Source organism: Artemia sp. Qi Xiang Cuo, chromosome 3 (assembly GCF_049724085.1).
Source record: "Artemia sp. Qi Xiang Cuo chromosome 3, ASM4972408v1, whole genome shotgun sequence".
In the NCBI taxonomy this organism is placed as follows: Eukaryota; Metazoa; Arthropoda; class Branchiopoda; order Anostraca; family Artemiidae; genus Artemia; species Artemia sp. Qi Xiang Cuo.
The window spans coordinates 28,638,692-28,662,095 of record NC_142796.1 but is presented as its reverse complement, the minus strand read 5'-3'; the positions used below and the strand labels follow the sequence as shown (position 1 = coordinate 28,662,095).

At 34.0% G+C, this 23,404-nt stretch overlaps 1 protein-coding gene across 1 annotated transcript in view; it reads right to left on the bottom strand.

Moving 5' to 3' along the window:
* Positions 1–21,353, bottom strand: part of AMPKalpha (AMP-activated protein kinase alpha subunit) — a 43,214-nt gene extending 21,861 nt beyond the window's left edge. The window contains exons 1-6 of the mRNA XM_089085705.1: positions 21,290–21,353; positions 16,667–16,756; positions 14,560–14,701; positions 9,235–9,473; positions 5,877–6,083; positions 632–843 (exon numbers count right to left, since the gene is read on the bottom strand). Of these exons, the coding sequence (XP_088941831.1) occupies positions 632–843; positions 5,877–6,083; positions 9,235–9,473; positions 14,560–14,701; positions 16,667–16,754 (888 nt within the window). The 5' untranslated portion in view covers positions 16,755–16,756; positions 21,290–21,353. The remainder of the gene's footprint in view (positions 1–631; positions 844–5,876; positions 6,084–9,234; positions 9,474–14,559; positions 14,702–16,666; positions 16,757–21,289) is intronic.
* Between the last annotated feature and the right edge of the window lie 2,051 nt (positions 21,354–23,404).

Genomic DNA, 23,404 nt, shown 5'->3' with positions numbered 1-23,404 from the left:
TATATATATATATATATATATATATATATATATATATATATATATATATATATATATATATATATATATATATATATATATATATATATATATATATATATATATATATATATATATATATATAGTCCTAGTCCCCAGACCCAAAACTCAGCTCCTACGGGTCGTAACACAATAGGGACACCTCCCTGGGGAGAAGGCCGTAAAAGTTTATTTTAATACTGATTAATTATAAAACTAAAAGATATAATAGAATTGTATGCCATTTATTTTATTGTAAACAATTTTTTTTTAATTTTCTATAATAGTTCTTCAATTGTTAGATAAATATGATTTTTCCTTTTATTAAATATTCTGGTCATAAAATATAATTCATTTTATAGATTCAGCTTGTTTTATTTAATTTTAATAAGTCTCGATTTTCAACTTTATTCTTTTTGTGTTGACACACAGGTTTTGGCTTCTAGTAATTCATAATTTTACCCGAGAAAAATTGTTTTTTTTTTTTCAAATTGAATAGTGTCTTTAAAAGCAAAACTTTATAGCCTAATCAGATAAATACAAGTGAAACTAGAATGAATGTAGCCTACATTCTTCTTGGCATCATTAATGTATAAAAATATAATAGGCTTACATCACAGACTTCTTGCACAGCGACTGTATCGATGACAGATGTATCTTGTTCAACCGGAGAAGGGAAGAGATACGCCGGTAGGTCCTTCTGGAACCATTCATGCTTCTTGATATCATCGAGTGTGGCTCTCTTCATTGGATCCACTTGGAGCATATGGCAAAGAAGGTTCACAGTGCTTTTATTCAAGTAGTCAGGAATCGGAAAAACACCAGCTATAAAAATCCACTCGTTTATTGCTAAGATACCAACTATAAGAGTTTAAATTATAGACAGAAAAAAAAAGAAGGAAATAAATTCCTATCCATTGGGCCATAGTTCTTTGTCAGGTCAGATTTCAAACCTGGCAACAAATTGAAATCAGGGTATAAGAATGGTACTCTAGACTAGAGGAAAAAACTACCATAGAAGATGAAACTGGGAAAATATATAGAAAGCTACAAGAAAGCTTCATAGCTACGAGTTATTTTAATAAATGAAGAGACCATTTGGACTAGTTGAAAAATGCTGATAACACCATAAATGTCATTTACTTTGATAGGCTAGTTGAAAAATGACCGTACTTTAAAAGATTTTAAAGTACGGTCAACACATTACGAACAACTCACAGCAGCACCAAGCCACCCAAGGCTACAAAGCTACGCATGCTCCTCTTCCATCGCAATCTTTTCAAAGACTCCCTCTTTACACCCTCCCAGGAAGTTCCCATTTCCGTTAAATCTTTTCATACGACATCCTCCCATTCCATTCGGGGAAGACCTACTTCTTGTTTGGCCCCTGACGGTTGGCCGACAAGGATAATCTTTGGCAATCTGTCATCCTTCATACGCAGAACGTGCTCGAGCCATCTCAACCTTTCTCTTATTATAGCCCTAGAAAACAGAACTGAACAACATTTTTCACACAGTATACTGCTTGAGATACAATCAATCAGTCAGGCACCCAAAACAATCCGTAGGCAATTTCTCTGGAAAACATCTAGCCAATCCTCATCCGTTTTCGGAGCACCCACGCTTCAGAACCATAACTGATCACAGTCATCACTGTAGCTTCCAATATTTGAGTCTTAATTTGCAGACTTATCTCCCTATTCTTCGAAATTTTTTTCCATTTGTGAAAAACCACCATGGGACTTGGGTACTCTATTTTAACATATTCACTACACCCACAGTCTTTACTAACCATACTGCCTAGGTAAGTGAAGCTGTCCGCTTGATCAATCTTCTCGTTACTCAACATCACCTTTTCACCTTCACTTATTCCTAGACTTGGCGACTTAGCCTTCTTAACATTAATTTTCAAACCTATTGTTGCAACGCGAAATCGCAAAACCTCTATAAGTTCATTCATTTTGCTAACATTTTTATCTAGGATGCTTAAGTCATCCGCATAATTTAAGTCCAGGAGAATTTTAATTTCCCATCGGATTCTGTGTTCTCCCATTGCCTTTGTCGTGCTCCTAAGGACAAAGTCCATTACAATGATACATATAAATGGGGATAGAGCGCAACTCCTCTTACATCCTGATGTAATAATCTGACTTATCTCGCTATTCTTCGAAATTTTTTTCAATTGTGAACAACCACCCTGGGACTTGGCTATTCTACTTTTAACATCTTCACTGCACCCACCGTCTTTACTAATCATACTACCTAGGTAAGTGAAGCTGTCCACTTGATCGATCTTCTCGCTACCCAACATCACCTTTTCACCTTCAATTATTCCTAGACTTGGCGACATAGCCTTCTAAACATTAATTTTCGAAACTATTGTTGCAACCTGAACTCGCAAAACCTCTATAAGTTCATTCATTTCGCTAACATTTTTATCTAGGATGCTTCATCCGCATAATCTAAGTCCAGGAGAGTTTTAATTCCCCATTTGATTCTGTGTTCTCCCATTGCCTTTACCGTGCTCCTTAGGACAAAGTCCATTACAAGGATAAATATAAATGGGGATACAGCGCAACTCTTCTTAAATCCTGATTTAATACGAAACCAGCAACTAACCTCATTTCGAACCTTAACTGCAGCAATATTATTCTCATACACAGCACTAATCACTTTAATCTATTCATCCGGTATACCATTTAAAGATAGGGCCTTCGCTAAAACTCTTCTATCAGCTGAATCAAACGCTTACTCATAATCTATAAGACTGAGGACTAATGGCGTTTGATGACTCAGGCACATCTTAATTAAGAGTGAAAATTTGGTCGACAGATCCTCTACCCTTCCTAAAACCACACTGATTTTTTCTCAAAAATTTGTCTGAACCATCACTAAGTTTAAAAAGTATCATCATACTAAGTAATTTGTTTCCTACAGAAAACAGGATAATGCGTCTAATTACCACACTCACTCTTATCTCCTTTCTTATAGAGGGTTTTAAATAATTTTCCTAAAATCGCTAGGTAATTCTCCTTTTTCCAAAAAATCATATTCATAATCTTCAGTAACTTAGCTCTAACCTCGTAACCACCATATTTAAGAAACTCATTTACCACACTATCAGCATCTGGAGACTTATTATCTTTTATTCCTTTTAGTACTGTCATTAATTCTTCCTCACAAAATGAACCTTCCTTCATATTCAAAGTGTCAAAAACTTTTTCGTTCTTTCATATACATTTTTCTTTAATTCTATCACAGTTTTTATATTTTCAAAATGTTCTGCCTATCTTTCTTTTAACCTTTCCTTATCACTGATTGTGGCCCCGTCCCTATCTTTAACTGGGACAAATTCCAGTTAAATATTCCCATATTGAATATTACCCCTCAATTTATTAGCATGCCAATAATATATTTTACTATTATATCGTCTGGCCCCATCTTCAAGATTTTCGGCAATTTTATCCATAGCCTCCACTTCACATCCCTTTAATTCATATTTTAAACCTTTCTCCGCTTTCTTTGCATTCGTCTTATTTTCATATGATCTATCGTTAAAATAATCTTTGCATAATAATAGCTTGTACAATAATTTTTTACAAGCTCCTCCTCCTCCTCTTTATTAAACTTAAAACTTTTTCACTAATATTCCTAGCTGCGTTTCTAACTTTCTTCCCTAAGACACCACCGCGACTTCACAAACTATTTTCCCAAAATTATTACATCCATCGTCTTCATTGTCATAGTTTTAACTCTCCAGATTAGTATTCAACTGTTCCTCAAAGTTTCTCTTGAATTCTCATCCTGGTGTCTACCAACATCATAGATTCCGGAAGGTAGTTACTCTTCCTAAATTTCAGCTTTAAATTAACTTCAGACACTGCTGGATGGTGATCTTTACTTTTAACATCAATAACAGCACTACCATATACCCTAGCATCTTGTATCGAACCTGTCAATCTTCGGGTTACGATAACATAATCAATAAGGTTAGCTGTCTTACCATCATGTGAATACCATGTTAACCTACAGGTTATGTTATGAGCGAAATATCGCATTGGTTATAACTAGATTGTTATACCTACAAAATTGCGGCAGTCTGTAGCCATTACTGTGTTCTTTTTGAACACCATATTTACCTAGACTAGAATACCATCTATCCCTATTTCTACCGGTTCGGGCATTAAAATCTCTGAATAAAAACATTATATTTCTACCTGGGTTCCTGTCTATTTGTCCCTGTAGCTGTAAATAAAATTCACCCGAGTCACTACTATCTCCACCAGTCGATTTTACAGGGGCATATACTACTATGGCTGATACCTTGCACTTTTTGGTCATAAAAGGAGTGAGTAGCATTCTATTATTAATACCTTCCGAACCTAAACAAGACTTAGCAGCTTTCTTATTCATCATGAGCCCGACCCCTTTATCTACCCCATTCTTCCTGCCTGAGTAAATAAATACTATACCACCTAATTTCATGTTTCCTATCCCTGGGATATGGAATATATACCTAAATCTTAATTCCTCCTAAATGTTAAAAATCTTCTCACTACGCTTTCTGGATTTTTAAAATACATTCGACTCCTCCACCTGAAATAGTCCAACATGTCTAGATTCAAAATCGTGAGTGTGGGCCTAGGTTAGCAGCTTTCACAGTTCTTAAGCCAAAGTACAAGATAAATAGTAAAAAATGTAATTAAAAATGAAGAGAAAGTCTATTGACTTATTTTCAATCCGAAACATTAGAAAGAGAGGTTCTATCTGCCGATAAAATGAACTTACTTTGCCAGCAAAAACATTACTTTTGACCATTCTTTTTTTCAAGTGACAAAAAGTCAAGCTGACTGTTTCTTTTCTATCTCTCAAATTCATGTAAATTCGTAATTTATATTTCATCATTTAACACCCAAAGACAGGAATTTAACCACCGGATAGACCCATCCCCTTCCTCTACAGGAAAATTTGCATAAAGCACGGACTTACAGTTACACAGTGGCTCTGAAGACTGAATACAAGTTCTTTTCCAAATCTCCTGCACCCGACGCTTTGGCATAAAAATAAACTGGGTCGTTCATGGACCCCCGCCACCTGAGGGTAAAATTCGATCATGTATATGATTATCGTCATTACTATCTTTGCTCAATCTATGCTAACGTACTTTGTAGGTAGAAAAAAAGAATGTAAAAAACAAAAAAGTTTAACTTTAAAAGTCTAATTCTGTTCTGTCAATATTTTTTCCTTCAAAACTTTTAGTTGCTTTTTAAAGGGAACTGAACAATTAGATATTATTCTTTACCCTTTAACAGGCAGATACTGTCTATTTATGATAGAAAATATTCAACTATCACTAAAAATCATAAAAGTCGAAGCATCATAAGTGCACGCAGGATAAGGCCTTGGAGAAGTGCAGAGACATCAAAGACAGGCACATACGCACGAGGGGGGGGGGGAATAAGTTTAGGCGGCTTTGGGTCCGTCTACTTTTCAAAGAGAATGCGTGTCCTTTACAAATTTTATTATATTTTACCTATTTTGTGCCCCCTTTTTGTAGTTGTCCCCCCCCACCTCAAACAAAGCAAAATCCTGCATATGGAACTGATAAAGAATTTTTCAAGGCATAAGGAGTACGTAAAGAAAAGTGAATTTTCTATGTCAAAACATTCCCAAGTTCCCCTGGATGGATGGCGCTGCTACGGAATAATCTTAAACGAGAGGGGAATTTCTCCTATCTCTCTTTACCTATGTCCGGTGGATATTTAGCAGTTAAACATTTTCTCTATAAAACTCCAAACATTTAAGTCAGGCAAAAGGTTTTGCACAAAGGAACAGTTATAACAGGAAAAGAGACTAACATTTGATTTTCCGAAATAAAGTCGGGACATGCTCATCGTCGAATGGAAGGGTGCCACAGAGAAGAGCATAAAGTATAACTCCACAAGACCATACATCCACCTCCGGGCCGGCATAAAGTTTTCCTGATATAACCTCAGGGGCGGCATAATTTGGAGATCCACAGCTTGTGCGTAAGAACTCGCCATCTGACATCATATTGGACAAACCTACGTTAAGAATTACACTTAAAAAAACATGGTTAGTGGGCATTATAAACAAATAAATAGAACAGGTTTTCCAAAGGGTATCAAATACGTCATCAGTTATCAGAAGTACGCCTTTTAAGCGGCTCTATTGGTCCACTTAAGTATCATTACGTCAGATAAGATATATTTTAACCTAGTAAAGAGTAAACTACGGCCCATAGTAGCCATGTAACACTAGCTACGAGAAGAATCTCCTAGGGATTTATTATAATGTCTTTAATCCCCTTAAAAATAGTATCTGAATGAAATTAATTGTACGTCACGGTGGAAAACCACCAGAAGAAAAAAAAAACTCGAACACCAAGGAAAATCACAATTTAAACCTACGGTTTTTTTTTTATAAATTCGTCTTGACCGAAATAAGTAAAATGTAACTTCCACGAAGAACTGCATTTACTGGTGTCAATTATGTTTACCTACGAAAAATAGAGGCAGATCAAAATAAAAATGACAATTAGAATCACAATCGCCGAAAGCTCTGAACAGGTGGGTTTTAGCTCACCCCCCTTTTGAAAATTCAAGTCTAGGTAAAATTATCTGGCTAAAATTTTACATCAGAGAAGCGTATCGATCCAAAACAGTTTTAGAGAGAGAGAGAGAGAGGGGGGGGGGGTTGCCGTCTGGTTAGCCTTTTCTGCTCAACATTGGAGCGAAAAAGGTGCAGGTATTTAGTAGAAATTGGTAAAAAGCAAAAAAAAAAAAAAATGTAGAACAATAAAAATAGAACAGAAAAACTGCATTAAAATTGCAGAGGAGTCGGTAAAATTATAGGTAAAATTGCAGCAATTTGCACCCTTTAGTCTCGTATTTTTTACCAGCTGTCCAAACACAATGTAGGAGGAATATCCCTGTCCCTCTCTCATATGCATCACCCCTGCTAAAAATGAGAAACAAACGAGATGCCATTTTTTGGTCTTATACTAGTCTATGGAAACAGAAAAAAAAATATAATACTTAGAAAAAACAAAAAACTGGATTTTCACACAAGAGAACCAATCAGGTGAAATTTAATTTTGGTTCTGTCTATGGCTTAAAATTTTACACTGCAGGGTTTTAAAAAGAATCAGGTTTTGAAAATGTGGGGATATGTCTCTTCAGAAATAAGGAATAATGAGGTTGATGTATAAAAATACGTCACAGATGTGAGGCAATGAAACCAAAGCAAACTCTTTACCATAGGATTATAAAAAAACTATCTCTCTTTTTCTTTGTCTTGAAATATTAAACTGAATATGTCACGCTTCTAACAGAAGTAAGGAGTGGAATTAAAGTTAAAAAGAAACAGAATTTCTAGGACAAGTGACATTTTTAGATTTAGCCATTCAAACTCTTTCCTTTAATATTTTACTCATGTTTTCGCTATGAAAATTTAAGGATAATTTCTGGAGCAATGCAGAACTGAAAAGAAAACATATAGCACAGTTGTTAACTTTTGAAGTCAACTCAGTTGACGTTTCAGTGTACACGTTAGTTAAACCAATGGAAAAAGAGAAAGATTATGTTTCTATGGTAAAAAGCGCACTTTTATTTCAATGGTTTACGTCAGTGTCATATTTTCGTCTGCAATTTTCCATGTGCCCGGCTTTAAAAGATCAACTACTTCTGAGCAGTTGTCAATCCAGGAGATGGTTTTAGCTGCATGTGCCCCCCTCCTCAGAAGCTTAAAAGTTGCACTAGTAACAGAGTGGGAGCGCGAAGAAAAACAAGCTTGGCTGGTTCACCCTCCAAATATTAATTTTGTATCCACCCCAGGATTCTTATTACCTTAAAAACACCTTAAATCGCATTGCCAGTGAGATAAGGCGGTGAAGACCACCTGCAGATTTTGATTGTAAGTTTCTAAATGAAACTTTAGGCCAGAAAAAATAATAAAAACCTCAACTCCACCGGATTCATTTGCCCGTGTGGAATTTTAGGTAGGCAAGACGACAATTTTTTGGAGTCGCGAGGTTTTCTCTATAGGCAGTACCTCTGTGGTTACATCTAGGACAGATTGATCCTTGTTCTCCAAGGATTGGTCTAAAGCGTAGGGGCAATGAGCTTCTAGGAAGGGCTCTCCTCTATTTCACCTACGACAAAGTCAAGAATTTTTAATACCGTATGTAAATTGAAAAAAAAATCTTGAATTTTACTATTTCTTGAGAATGGCGGCTTAATTATTTTACATGAATTTGTCAAGGAAAAAAGAAGTCTCTAAAATCACAGTAACTACTCAATAAGGTGTAAAGATTTTTTTCAACATTCATCATTCGTCTTTCGAGATAAATCCTAACACACAATTAAATATATTCAAATACCATATTTTATGTAATTCTAAGAATACATTTTTTTCAACACGAGAACTTTCATTTTTTTTCAATACGAGAATATTCAGGTACTTTACAACGACCATAGAATGGAAAACATGCAACTTACGGACGAAACAAGTTGGAGGAACAAATATGTGTTTATTTGATAGAAGAAAAGACAACACGGTTTAAAATCAATTGGCTTCAAAAGTCAGAATCTCCGTGTTTTTATCTTTCTTACAACGATGAGAAAATTCAAAGAATTTTTTTTGGTGAAAGGGTAATGAATTGTTAGGAAGGGCCTAGACCCTCTATTCTTCCTATGCCCAAGTCGAGAATTGTTAATACAGTACCATATATTATTGTTAACACCATAGATAAAATACAAATAAATATTGTATTTGACTATTTCTTTAGAAGGATTGCTTACTGATTGTTAAAACTGATCTGCTCAAGAAAAAGAAGACAGAAAAGAATCGTTAAAGTCACAGTGATCAATCAAAACATAGCTTAAAGTAGCAAACCGGTATCTTTTTCAATATTTGTCTTGCCAAAAATCAAAATACACAATTAAATTTACCATACGATTACTATATATACCACATATACCATAAATTTACCATATAAATCATATATTTTTTTCTTTGCAAAAAGGGAAAGAAGAAGATACTGTATATTAAATCTATGTTTAGACTTTAACAATTTTGTTTCATTCAAGTTTAACCAACGCCCTGCTACCTTTTTGATATTTGAGCCAGACCTATGACTATACAAATGTATAAAACGATAATATTAAGCTTAGCGCAAAGAAAGGATAAAATTACCAAAATCCGCAATTTTGACGTGCAAATTTGAGTCAAGCAGAAGGTTTTCGGGTTTTAGATCTCTATGGACAACCATGTGTCGATGACAATAATCTACCCCAGAAATGATCTGCTGAAAGAATCGCCTTGCTTCATGCTCCTTGAGTTTTCCGTGCTTAACAATATAGTCGAAGAGTTCACCACCAGAAACATATTCCATGATCATAAAAATATCTGTAGGTGTACTAATGACCTGGTATCTATAAGAAAAATTAAGTAAGTAAACATATTTTTTTCACTCCCAAAATTATAGAATTTTTTTGATATTTCATTCAAGCTTAACCCAAAGGCAAACCAAAACTTACAAAACAACTTGAGGAATACGGGAATAATTCCTCTCAATGGGAATAAGGTAAATAACAATACATCATTTACTTGTGCCTAGCTTTTCAACTGATTTTACCGTCCCGTAGTCAAAACCTTCAAAGAAATGATAATAACTCAGTACATTAAGCTTTAAACTGATAAGATTTTTTACATTCCTCAAATCAAAAGTCACACTGTTTATATACAAATTATCCCTCTCTTTCCTTCTTTATTCTTTAGGGATGCCTAGGATCTGGAAGATGTAGCTAGACGGCATAATAGTAAAATACTGTACTGGCATGTTAATAAATTGAGAGGGAGCAGTCAATCTGGACTTGTCCCAACTAAAGAGAGGAATGGGGCCACAATTAGTGATAAGGAAAGAGTTAGAGAGATGGACCCAACATTTTTAGAATATACTAAACTGGGATGGAGTCTCAGGAAAAGATAATGAGGAAAATGAAAAAGTTTGTGATTGCTAGGATATGAAGGAAGATCTGTTTTGTGAGGAAGAATTGGTGACAGTACTAAAAGGATTAAAAAATAATAAGGTTCCAGGTGCTGATAGTGTGGTAAATGAGTTTCTTAAATATGGTGGCTCTAAGGTTAGAAGTAAGTTACTAAAGATTATGAATATGATTTTTGAAAAAGGGGACGTACATAGCGATTTTAGGAAAATCGCAATTACACCACTTGATAAGAAAGGTTATAAGAGTGACTGTGGTAATTATCGAGCCATTAGTCTGGTCTCTGTAGGTAGCAAATCACTTAGTAATATGATACTTTTTTGTTACTGAGAGATGCTGTAGACAAAGTTATGAGAGTAGAATAGTGCGGTTTTAGGAAAGGTAGAGGATGTGTCGACCAGATTTTCACTCTTAGGTTAACAATTGAGAAGTGCCTGAGTTACCAAGCACCTTTGGTCCTCAGTTTTATAGATTATGAGCAAGCGTTCGATTCTGTTGATAGAAGAGATTTAGCGAAGATTTTTATCCTTGTATGGTATACCAGACAAATACATCAAAGTAATTAGTACTATGTACGAGAATAACATTGCTGCGGTTAAGGTAGGAAATGAGGTTAGCAGCTGGTTTTGTATTAAATCTGGAGTTAAGTAGGGTTCTGTTCTATCCCCCTTTATATGGATTATTTTGATGTAGTTTGTCTTATGGACTCAGGAAAGGCAATGGGAGACCACTGAATCAAATGGGGAGGGAAAACTCTCCTGGGCTCAAATTATGCTTATGATTTAAGCATCCTAGATGACAGTGCAGTCAAAATGAATGAACTTTTAGAGGTTTTGCGAGTTCCCAGAATAGGTTTGAAAATTAATGTTAAGAAGACTAAGTCAGTAATGCTAGTAATAAGTGAAGGTGAAAAGGTGACGTTGGGTAGCAAAAAGATTGATCAGGTGGACAGCTTCACTTACCTTGGTAGTATTATTAGTAAAAAAGGTGGGAGCAGTGAAGATGTTAAAAGTAGAATAGCCAAGGCTCAGGGTGTTTTTTCGCAGTAAAATAAAAAAAGTTTGGATGAATAGCAAAATAAGTCTGCAAACCAAGATTAGAATATTGGAAGCTACAGTGATGACAGTGGTCAAATATGGCTCTGAAGCATCGGCCCTCCGAAAAGCGGATGAAGATTTGCTGTTTTCCATAGAAATTGCCTAGGGATTGTTCTGGGGACCCGGCTGACTGACCATATTTCAAACAGTAGGCTGTACGAAAAGTATGGTTCAATCCCGCTTTAAAGGGCTATAATGAGAGAAAGGTTGAGATGACTAGGGCACATTCTGCGAATGAAAGATGACAGACTGTCGATGATTATCCTTTTTGGTCAATCATCTAGGGCTAAACAGAAAACGGATCGTCCGCGGTTGGGGTGGGAGGATGTCACATAATTTAAAGGAAATGGGAAATTCCTGGGTGGGTGTATAGAGGGAGGCTTTGAATATATCGAAATGAAGGAGGAGCGTGCTTATCTGTAGTGGCCTCAAGCGGCTTTGTGCTGTGGTGAGTTGTTAGTAGTGATAATAGTTTTATTATTCAAAAAGAAATAAAAATAAAACGAAACACCTAAAAGTTTTACAACTAGTACAGCCTTCTAGAGTAAATCCAAAAATACTGAAAATTATGCAGAAACAAACAAAACTATAGTAATCGCATAATTTCGAGCTTTGACTTCAGGGATGGCAATTATACCTTCACCCTCCAGAGACGTATTTTTATTATTCAGGCATTTTGACTGAATGATAGCCTTAAAATTTTGATCAGATCCCATATGGGATAAAGGGGCCACAGAGTATGTTAAAAGGATGAAAGATTACCATCCACCTCACTTTTGGCTTTTGAAAAAGGCACAAGAACTACCAACCATATATTTGAGGTGATAATCCCAAGAAGATAAAACGAAAAATACAAATAAATAATATACGGGGAGAGACAATCAGCTTTTTACTATGTCAGCACTATTACGTTGACTATGATAACAATTCACGCAATTGTAATTTATTGAAGTTCATGGGTTATTAATTTTGTAAGATGGTGATTAATTTCGTCAATACCACTGCTAGGTTCAGTTTTCATTTAGCAAAATACATCAATGATAAATAAAGAGGTAACTAGCATATGCAAATGTTTTTTCCAATATTTTTAGAACCACCGTCGTACGCTGGCAAAGTTTTATTCCATGATTATCATTTTTTCATTATCAGATTTTTATAGTATTTCATATAGCATAGATTTTAGGACATTACAAATATGTAATTTCGGGGACTCTTTAAATTTCTTTTATGCTTGGTCAAATTGAAACGAAAAACTACTATCAAAAAGCATAGTGCCACTGATATTTTACAATCGTATCATAGTTTAAAGATCAGTATGTCATCTATATGTTAACTCTTTTATCCTTTTTTCACCACTAGGCAATGAGTTTCGTAGTTTAATTGTCAGTCTTTAGAAGTTTTTTGGCTGCTTGTATGGTTGAGCTTTTGGCAAGTGGTAGATACAAGTCATATTATGTCCTCCGTCCATAGATTTTCAGCAACATTTGAAGAAAGCAATATCTCCGGTATGACTGAGAGTATTTAGTTGGAATATTTCAGGGCTACTACTACTATTGCTATTACTACTATGGAACCAGGGTCGTAAGATGGATATAAATTACTATTCTATACTACAACATACTATATATTCTATGACTATACTATACTATTCTATACTACAACATCAAAAAGCAAATGCAATTCTATCCTCTAGAAGATTAGAAAGGGTGGCAGCCGACCTCTTTATGTGTTAATCTGTCCTTGTTTTAAGATTGAGTTAATTGTACATTTTAGTTTCTATTCGGTTTAAGTTTTGTTTATGCATTCATAGTACTTTTGATCAGTTTTAAGTTTGACTTGTTATATTACTTTATTTCACCTCATTCAAAGTTACTAATTTCACCTTGTTCTAAAGTTTTAAAGTTCTAAGTTCTAATCTCTAATTTCATCTAATTTAATTTTCCTTGAAAAACCTTGTTTTTGTAAAAAAATAAATTAATTTCTGCTCATTATTTTAATTTAAACTTTTATTACAGGAGAATTGTAAAAGAATTTGTGCAGTTATTTTGATCTTTTCTGCTTAAGAACAAAAATGCTGGATGGTAACTGAAATGTTGGATAAAATTTGAGTACTTATAAAAATTTTTGATTAGCAGTAGGCTTGTGATATTTTTAGTAATTGTCGTACAAGACAGCTGGTGATGGATGAAAAGACAGCTTTTCAAACAGTTCGTGGTAAGGAACTGTAAGTAAGGAGCGACCTGACTCAATCGTAACCGAAACTCTAAAAAACGGAATTTTGATACAAATAGATACATCAAAAGAACTGGCTTATTATGCTGATTTCAAATATATAAGTTTCATTAAGTTTAGTCTTACACATTGCAGACTACGATCCTGAGAAAATTTGCCTTATTTTCGGAAAAAGGGGAAACACCCCTTAAAACTGATATAATCTTAATGAAAATCACACCATCAGATTAAGCGTATCAGAAAAGCCTGTATTTTTTGTATTTTTGCCAGAAGAAAGATCATGGATGCATGTTTACGCTATTTACAATAAAGTTTGAATTTTGTCCCAATTCTTTAAGAACAACTCCTGAAACACGAGGAACGTTTAATTAGAGCAATAAGAAGCTTTCTAAAAGTACTAAAAAACTTTAGCATAAAGAGCGAGGTGTTGAGGAGGAGGAAACCTCCTTCATATATGTAATGATTTCTACTCGCTTTAAGTTTTAATGTTGCTCCTTACTTTCAGTTGAAAAAACTTGTTTGTTTTTTTTATTTAATACAGAATGAAAATCAGAGCATGATTTTTGGCCTCCCATGAGGAAGAGGCTATCCAGACCTTCATCTGATGGGAGCTTTTGAATGTAGACGTATGTTATTCTGTTTCTTCATCAAAAGGATCTTTTCATGCTCATTGTCTGTTGAATATTAACTTTACACACCACCCAAAACTCCCCAAAAGGCTAAGGTGTCATTTTTGATTTGCTGAAGAAGAGGTTTTATTTATTAAAAAAAAAAATAAAACTAAAAAAAAACATAAATCAAAAAGCTAATCAAGCTGCCAAGCTTTTTTTTTATATTAGCATGGTTGCAACAATCATTTTATTTTAACAAGCCTAAAGTGGATCTAAAAACCAATTTGCTAAGCAAAACTATGAACTGAACAATTTATTTAGTTTTCAGTAAACCATGGATGACATTGTACCCTTTTAAAGGAGACTTCAAAACTACTTTTTTTTGTGGTGATTGATGTTTGCTTCATAACTGACTTCACTACCTAATGTAACTATCGTTTTAGGTTTTATTTCTTCATTCACAGTTTGACATTCCATATAAGCGAACTTTTTCTTATTGTCAACTTTGAATTTGCTTTAGATTTTGATTTTGACATGACCACCAAAAAGAAAGAGAAAGAAACAATGACTTACAACTTGATAATATGAGGGTGTCTGAAGAGCTTCAAATTTTGGATCTCTCTTCTAATTTTGCCAACAACGTCAAGGTTCTTTATCTTTTGACGGTTTAAAATCTTGACAGCAACCTTATGCTTTGTTAGCTGATGCTCTCCAACTGATAAAAGGTGAATAATTGAGAAACATTAGCTGGCCCTGCAGGAAAATTTACAACACAGACAAAATATTGAATTTTGAAGTAAAACTTGAAAAAAATTATAAAAGTCAAAAACAGAAACCACCATTGAAAAATAGGTCTGCACAAACTAGAGAAAAAAACACAAACAAAAATAAACTAATTGCTTTAAAATATTCAAGAAATTATAGGGAAAACCATATATATCGTATAATATTGGCAGGGGGAAGCCAAGGCCCCCTTCTGAATATGTGACTAATGTGTAGCCATTCAGGCTCTAATCCAAAACAAAATTTCTTAATGAACAGGCCATATCTATTTTCTTCCTGTGTAAAAATGAACTGGTAGCGAATTAGAACAAGTTTCTACAAAGTTGACATCCATACGATATGGTAATATGAAATATAAGCCTGAATAAAACAAAGATAAGATATTTTCAGGATTGTTCACAGAAAAAAGAACATGCTTAAGTTTTCTAAGAATAGAAAGACCCCTACATACCATCTTTTTTAACAAGTCAATATGTTGCTTACAAGATAGGTTTTTGTCAAGAGCAATGCCTAAGAGCTTGATACACAAGCGTTTTTTTCAACCTTCAATTAGCTATAAAGAAGGGACAGGTGAATAAAAAAATACTATAATACCAAAAGTAATGTACAATCAAGAGTACTTCCCTACATATTTATCTTGGTAATTAATACATCTGTTATACCTGTGAACAAGCTTTATAATGTCTCTTCATAATCTGTCACCTAAGATAAGTTTAAGGGAGGTGTGACAGTGGCTTTTAGCTCCTTGTCAGTTTGGATGTGCTGCCTCTTATGCCACGCATTCAATACAGATTAAGTTGTTCAACAAGCTACTGGGTTACAAAAACACTGTGAGACATTATGAGAAATGCCTCAGTTGTAATATTCCCTCAGACACAACCACTAAATACAAACAGATCTGGAACTCTGTTCTTCCAGATGCTCAGAGTGCTATCATTAGCAAAAGCAACAGTAGCATCCAATCAATCTTACCTACAAATACAATTTAAACCAGGGACACACACTCTCTTACAACGAAATTTGGCAACCTCAACAGAGAGATCATGTTGGTTAAAGAATCAAGGGTTTTATGAAGATCCTGGAATAAAATAGCAGAAATCTAAATAGATTCTAGCACTGAAAACCAAAACTTAAATAGTGGAGAGCTGCCTTAGTATTCCCCCTAAACTACCTTTATGAACTTGCTATTATTGATTTTTGCTATTTTTAACCTTAACATATGATATCCACATTACATTTTGTTCCACATGGAAGGGATCTCAACTCCAAGACTGATACAAAGAACTCACCAGGAAAAATTAGGAGTACCCCACCCCTCCTCTAAGCCGTAAGTTTAAGTATACCTACGCAGAATCAATTTTGTATTTCACAGAAAAAATTAGACATTGCTAAACTTCTAACAGTAATGGAACAGAAACAAAATTAAATACGGTAATTAATATAAAATATTGTCTTAAGAAAAACTAAAGCATACACTGTCAACAATTACCTGAATTGCTTAAAAACCGTTTCTGAAGTGCAGTGGGGGGGGGGGGGATCCCAACATTGGTCCAAGCCTCTGCTCCATTCTTCCAGGAAATTACAAAACTGTAGCCTAAAAAAATTATCCTCCCAGCAATAATTCTCTTATTACCCCCTCCTCAAAGTTTAGACATATTTGTCCCTCCAGTAATAATGGCTATTTGGTAATTTTTTGTCTTTTTTTTTATTTTAAACTATGTTCTCTGTTAAGTGGTTTCCATCACTTGGATAATTTCAGCAATACTACATGCACATATAGAGACATTTTATTTAAAAACAATTAGGCTTAAAAATCTGATGGCATAGAGGCCTACTAATCCAATAAGTGTCTTATTCAACCTTAGTTCAGTTTATACATACTAAGAAATCTACTTACTTTTAACTTTGCCAAATGTACCAACACCAAGTGTTTCACCAAGGACATAGTGACCAATTTTTACTAATGGCTGTGATTTCTCAGACATTTCTGTAATACAAAAGGACATCTTGAGAAACTGTGAGATAACAATAACAGATGATGAGCCTGTAAAGTGCCAAGGCTGTTTAAAGATTAATCTAATTCTGATACTTCTAATATTCGGTAAACACTGAAAATCTAGCATAAATGCATTGGCAAAGTATCTTTCTGAGCATAGGCCACCTCATATGGGATAGAAATACCTTGTGGAACATAGCTCTGCTCCCCAACATATTCCCAAGGGTCACATGAAAATTTAATAGAGAATTTGTGTTGAAATTTATAATATTTTGATAAATACCTTGTTTTAAGGATCTGACTTCTTTGGAAAGACCTCTTGACCCCTCCTCCTATCTTGAACTGTGCATTCCATGCTTACACTCAGGGGAGTCCCATGTAAGGCTTGTCCAAAAAACCTCCAAAGACTAATTTAAAAAATCACTTTATGTGCATTTCAGTCCCTGGAAGAGTCTTCAATTCTGGAAACATTCTTAAAACAGAGAAATATTCATTTAAGATTTGTCTTAAAAAGTAAAACTATTTTTAAAATAAATTTTTAGTTCAATTTCCCCTTTAAGACCAGGATAAACTATTTTGCCAGTTTACATTAAACAGTTTATTTTTGTAGTTGTGCATTCATTATCTTTCTTTCCTATTTTCTTCAATAGTAAATACAAATAGTAAATACAAGTTTCTTTGAGCATTAATTCCTTGTTGTGGTAAAAGCAATCTTTTTTTATTTTTTAGTATATGTATGACCTTGAAGATATATTTAAAGATACATCCATATGTTCTCTTCTCCAGAAAGCAAATATTAGAACAGATACATGGGATAGACAGAGAAGATTTGGGAAAGATCATATTTGATGATAAAAGATGTTATATATTTTCAAAACTTAGCATCTAATAAATATAGACTCAAGGCTAAATTAATGAACAAATCTTTTTTGGTAAAGTTAAGACAATTCTTCTATACAAGCTTCCAAGCCTTGAAAATAGGGAATAAAAAGAGATCAGACCTTTAAAACAACTTTCTAGGACATAAGATATTGAACCTATCACTGGGATCACCAATTCACAAGCACTGTTGTATTGGTGTTTGCAATTTGAATTATCAGTTCCATTGGAATTTTTTTTTTGTAAGGGGAGGGGAGGGTATTATTTGGTTTAATCAGACTATCTACTTTAGGGCAATTACATGAATTTTATGCAGATGGCGAAATTGATTAAGCCAAAATTGGAAATTTTTCAGATTCTTAATGTGTTCATTTATGTCTTCTTTGAATTTAGTGGCCTGCCTGCATGTTAAACTACACTTATTTAAACTCAAACTGTGTTTTCAGCAGCCAACAACTAGTGTATAACTCAGTAAATGTGTATTATAAGGCAGAAATCATGCATGAAAAAAAATATACCAAAAAATTGTTTGTAAATTTGGAGTTTTTCTATTAGGCCTACTTAACTAGGTATGATGTGATCACACCATTCAAATGCTTTTTATACTTTGTCAAATACATTAATTGCTTCTATTACAAATTTTAGTTAAAGCCCTTAAAGGGCCCCTTAAAAATACACCTTATTCCTTATTATTTTCCAATAGAAAATAGTTACTAAACACCTTAAAAATGCTTAAAAATAATTGCAAATACTTACTTATATCAATAATAAAAGTGCATTGCTTAGTAGAAGCCTAGGAGACCAGCTATACACAAGGAAACATGCTAAGAAAATAATTCTTACTTTATAATATGCAGAATAATCCTAGTTTACACATTTTGCAGGGGGAGAGCCTTTATCTTCCTTTCTTTCAATGTTGCACAAATCTTTTAACAAATTTCAGAAAAATAAACATGGATTTGACTACATTTTCCTGTTTTCACATATTCTAGGCTATATATCTAATTAAATTCCATTGGTGCCATTTAGTTATTTATAACAATTGCTTGTCATTATGCAAATAGTGATAAATTAGGTTAGATAATGTTCAGGTGTTTGTTTATAAATACTTTTCAAGACTTAGAGAATAGACACAAATATTTAGAAATAGGACAGAAAATCTAGAAATACAAGGAAAGAAGTGTATAAAGGTTTTCCCCTTGCAAAATGTGTTAACTAGGATTATTCTGCATATTATGAAGCAGAATTGTTTTCTTAACATGTTTCCTTATGTATAGCTGGGGTTCTATGCTTATATGCATTGCTTCTCTTACCCCCCCCCCTCTTGATGGATAAATTTACAGCCAACTATAAATATTTGCAGTATAATTTTAAGAATAGCATCACTCTTCCTTATTACAAGTCACTAATGTTTCCTGTAAAATAGTGAAGAAGTTTCCTGTGATATTAAAAATATATTTTGAATATACAGAGTTGACTATATTTATCATTTGGGAAAGAGAGAGGGGTTGCTTAGAAATGAGATAAGTAAGTATTTATAGTTATTTTAAGGTAGTTAATAGAAAATCTGCCAGCCATTTTCTGATAAGGTACAAGTTGTTACTTTTGAGGGTTCCTTTTAGAGCTCATAATAAACTTTATAGAGGAGGCAAGGAGTAGACTACATTAAAAAAAAAGACATATACAGTGGTGTACTCACCTCCTACCTAATAAGGGGAGAAACTCAGGAAAGAGAAGTAAGGGGAAATTTTTTTAAATTCTCTATTTAATGTTTTTTCTGAATATAGCAATTATATCCCAGCCAACTGCCTAATGCACAATATTTTTTTTTGTTCCAAATTAAAGAAATGTATTTGCATATATTTGAAACCTAATAAATTAAGATTGAGCAAAGATGCCAAGCTCGAAATACTTTTTTTTGTACTTCATTTAAGCAGAATACCTATTTTTCAAGGCTTCACTTTAATAGCACAAGTAATTTTAAAGGTAATCAAAAGTTAGTGTCTTCTATAGGGAGAAGTGGAGGCAGGGGCAAATCTACAGTATTTTCATTGTGTGTGGGGGGGTGGGGGGCAAGAGGTCCATATACTAATATTCAAGAAACATGGGCTATATAATAATCTTTTCTCCACATTATTGGAGGGGCAACTGCCCCCTTGCCCCTCCCAAACAAAACCCCTGAGTGGAGGTAGGTACTTTTCAAACTGCCTTACCAACAAATCATTAAGGCTCTGAAAACATTCTTGAGATTTTCATTCACTGAACTAATTACTTTTCCCCTTTCATTCACCTAATTCAACTAAAGTACTTTCCAAGATTACAAAAAGTCCCTAAACAAGAATTTAAAAAAATATATTTTCCCCTCTCCAAATTTTCATGAATTGATGCTGCTGGTCACAAGGGCAGATCCAGCATTTTTTAGAGGGGGGGGGGGGCATAAAATAGGTTGATCAGATAAACTTGCGTTATTAGGAGCAAGTTTAATTAACACAGGACAGGACATCCACCACATGGCTAATATGGGAGTAAATTTCATTTGTGATGCAAATGGATGTTATATTTAGATTGAGGATGCAAGTCTAGATATGTATTTCACATTAGGGGATGGGGGTATATATTCTATGAATATATAGGTTCTGAGAAATTCATGAATTTCTTAGAAAAACTGGAAAAACAAGGAAAGAAGTGAAGATAAAGGCTCTCTCCCTGCAAAATGTGTTAACTAGGATTATTCTGCATATTATGGAGTAAGAATTGTTTTCTTAATATGTTTCCTTATATCCAGCTGGACTCTTGGGCTTAAAATATTGGTTGGCCAGTTGGCTAATTTAAAGATTTGTATATATATACACTGTCAAATTAGCCATCTGGTGGAATCCCATTAACATAAACTTGCATTAATTAAGTAAATTACACTATTTTAGACTATGTTAGGGGGTGTATGTCCCCTTGCCCCCTGTATCTGCCACTGGCTGGTCAAAACATGGCCTCATTGGAGTTGCAATTGGTAAAATCCTACTTTAGCTACTTTTGGCTATCTTGGAAAGGGGTTAGGTTAGGAAAATGAAACTTTTAAGGATGGGTCTACAGGCTAAAGCATGTCCAAGGAAGGTATTTTGAAGTACCTACCTCCTACCTCTACTCCTCCCTCTAGAGGGTCCTGACCTTTGATGACCTTTAAAAATCTGTGTGTTATAAAGTGAAACTTTGCAAAATAGGAATCTTCTGCTTAAATGAAGTACAACAAAACTGTTTTCAGCCTCACAACTAATGCTTAATCCCAATTTATAGTTTGAAATATAGCCTATGTAAATACACTTCCTAAATTTTGAAAAAAAAACATTGATAGCCTATGGCTTAAAATTCTACTAAAATAACAGGAATTGCATTTTCAGAACTAGCCTAAAGCCAGAGAAAAAGAAACTGATAACTGAAAATTAGGGTAAAATGTTGTTTTGTCAAAAATCTCAATAGGTATAGGCTAGACCTGTCATGTAGGCAAGTTTCAGGACCCTCTAGAGGGAGAAGAAGTGGAGGTACTTCAAAATACCTTCCTGGGACATACTTTAGCCTGTAGACCCATCCTTGAAAGTTCCATTTTCCTAACCTAACCCCTTTTCAATATAGCCAAAAGTAGAATTTTACCTTTTATAATAAATATATAAGAACCAAAAACTGATGTTTTATGGTAGGCCTGACATAAAACCGCTTCTTATTTTCAAAATTTTTGCTTGTTTAAGAGTTGCCGCTAACTGTATTATCCATTGTTGGAGCTAAATACAGATGGCAAAAATATTTACCATTACCACACCACATGCCGACCTTAACACAAATCCTCGAATGGCTTTGAAATTTACATTAAGCTATAAGAAGAAGCATAATTCCTGGCCAGTTTTAATTCAATGATATTTGACTGCTGTTTCTTATAGAAGGACTGAATATCATTCAACACCTTTCAATAAAATTGAAATCATATATTAGTTTGAATTTTCTAAGTGTTTCCTAGCTTGATTTTACAGTGATTTATGATTCTTGAAAAGAGTGGTCAAACAAAAATTTTTGGAAAGGCCTGTGGTGGAATGATTAGTAACTTATAAGAGTGGAAACAGGCACTACTGTCAGAAAAATTACCAACACTATCTGGTATTCTTCATTTTTTCAATCTTCACAGTGTTTTTTTTCAGGAACTGAGATCGAACACTTATTACTACACGAAAGTTGTCCTATGAGAAGCCACAAACGCTAGATGGCGCCAGTTTCCACTTTTATTAGTTACCGATAGCCTACATTTTAGCCAATCACTCGTTACAGCAAAGCCGCGTTTGGATTACTACTATCGATGTCATGTTGACATTTCGCTCTTTAGCGTTTGAGTTGTTCTTTTTTTGCCGTGAAATTGCTGATCAAATGCGTTTTTTTAGCGATAATCTCAAATATAAAACTTTGGTGCCGTTTAATGCCGAATCGTCCATCTATCAGTTTCATTAAGTTAATTAATGAATCTTATTGCTTCTTATCCTTCTTGAAAACAAACAAAAAATCTCCTTAAACAAACAATAGCCATCAATTCACCATATATTTTGAATCTGCAATTTCTATATCGACATGGAGAACAACGTAACTTTTTTCTGTTGTCAAAAGACTTACGTTCTTCCTAAGACAACAGACAACACGACTTATGACGAACTTGTATTGCAATAAGTAAAGAACGGATTAAAATATAAATCCCTTAATACATAATAAACATTTAAGGGCTAAATGACTTGTTATCTGCCATTTTAGATTGAAGATAACAATTAATGACAGTCGTGATCTGGAATGCAAACTTCGACTTCTGGCATGTTCCAGAACTAAATTATAATTAATGTTTTTTAATTAATTGTTATTTTTTTCCAAGACATGGGATAAAAGAAAATTAAATGCAACTTGAATTGCTTTCAGTGCAGAACGAACTGCAATACTAATCTTTTTTATGTATTATATATGCGTTACAGATCACCTACGTTTTTAGGCCGAGGCTACTAATAAATAATTAACGATAATTAATTGTAATTAAGTTCTAGAACACACTCATGTCCCTACTTATAAGCCCAAAAGTCAGAAGATATATCGCAACCCTGGCTATAGTTACGCTATAAGTCTTTAGTACCCTATGAAGTATTTAGTTTAAATATTTCTTGCATGAAATATATATGCTGGAGTTTGCTATTCGCAAGTTTTACGTCTTTTTTACCAATCAGGAGGGGGTGGGAAAACGGCCTATCAGGAGTTTGAAAGATATTTCGTTTCCTATAAATCCACTAATTAAATAGAGCAAAATGTCTTTGTCCAAAATAAGAGGTATTTGAACTAGTTACTCTGTTTAAATTGTAAAAAAGAAAATACTTTTGTGGAATTTCAAGAAAGATCTATCCCTCAGTTTTTAGATTTGAAAAAAAAATTTTTTATTTCATCTTCATCAGAGAAAATTACAACTATCCTTGCTTGTGAATTGGTGCCTTTGTCTTTTAGCATGTACAGTATTACAATTTGCGAAATGCTTTTTCTGTGTCTTCCCTTCAGTATTTAACATTGTTTCAATAATTTTCTATTAAAGCATAGTTTATTTTACATTATTATTCTAGCGTTTTATTTTGTAGAGATAAACTTTGTTTTATGTCCAGTTATGGGTACGTAAAAATTCAGTTAAGTCCTCTTACTGGAGTGTGACTTATTGATCCTTTGCATAACGTTTTGGCTTAGAAAATTTATTCATTTGAT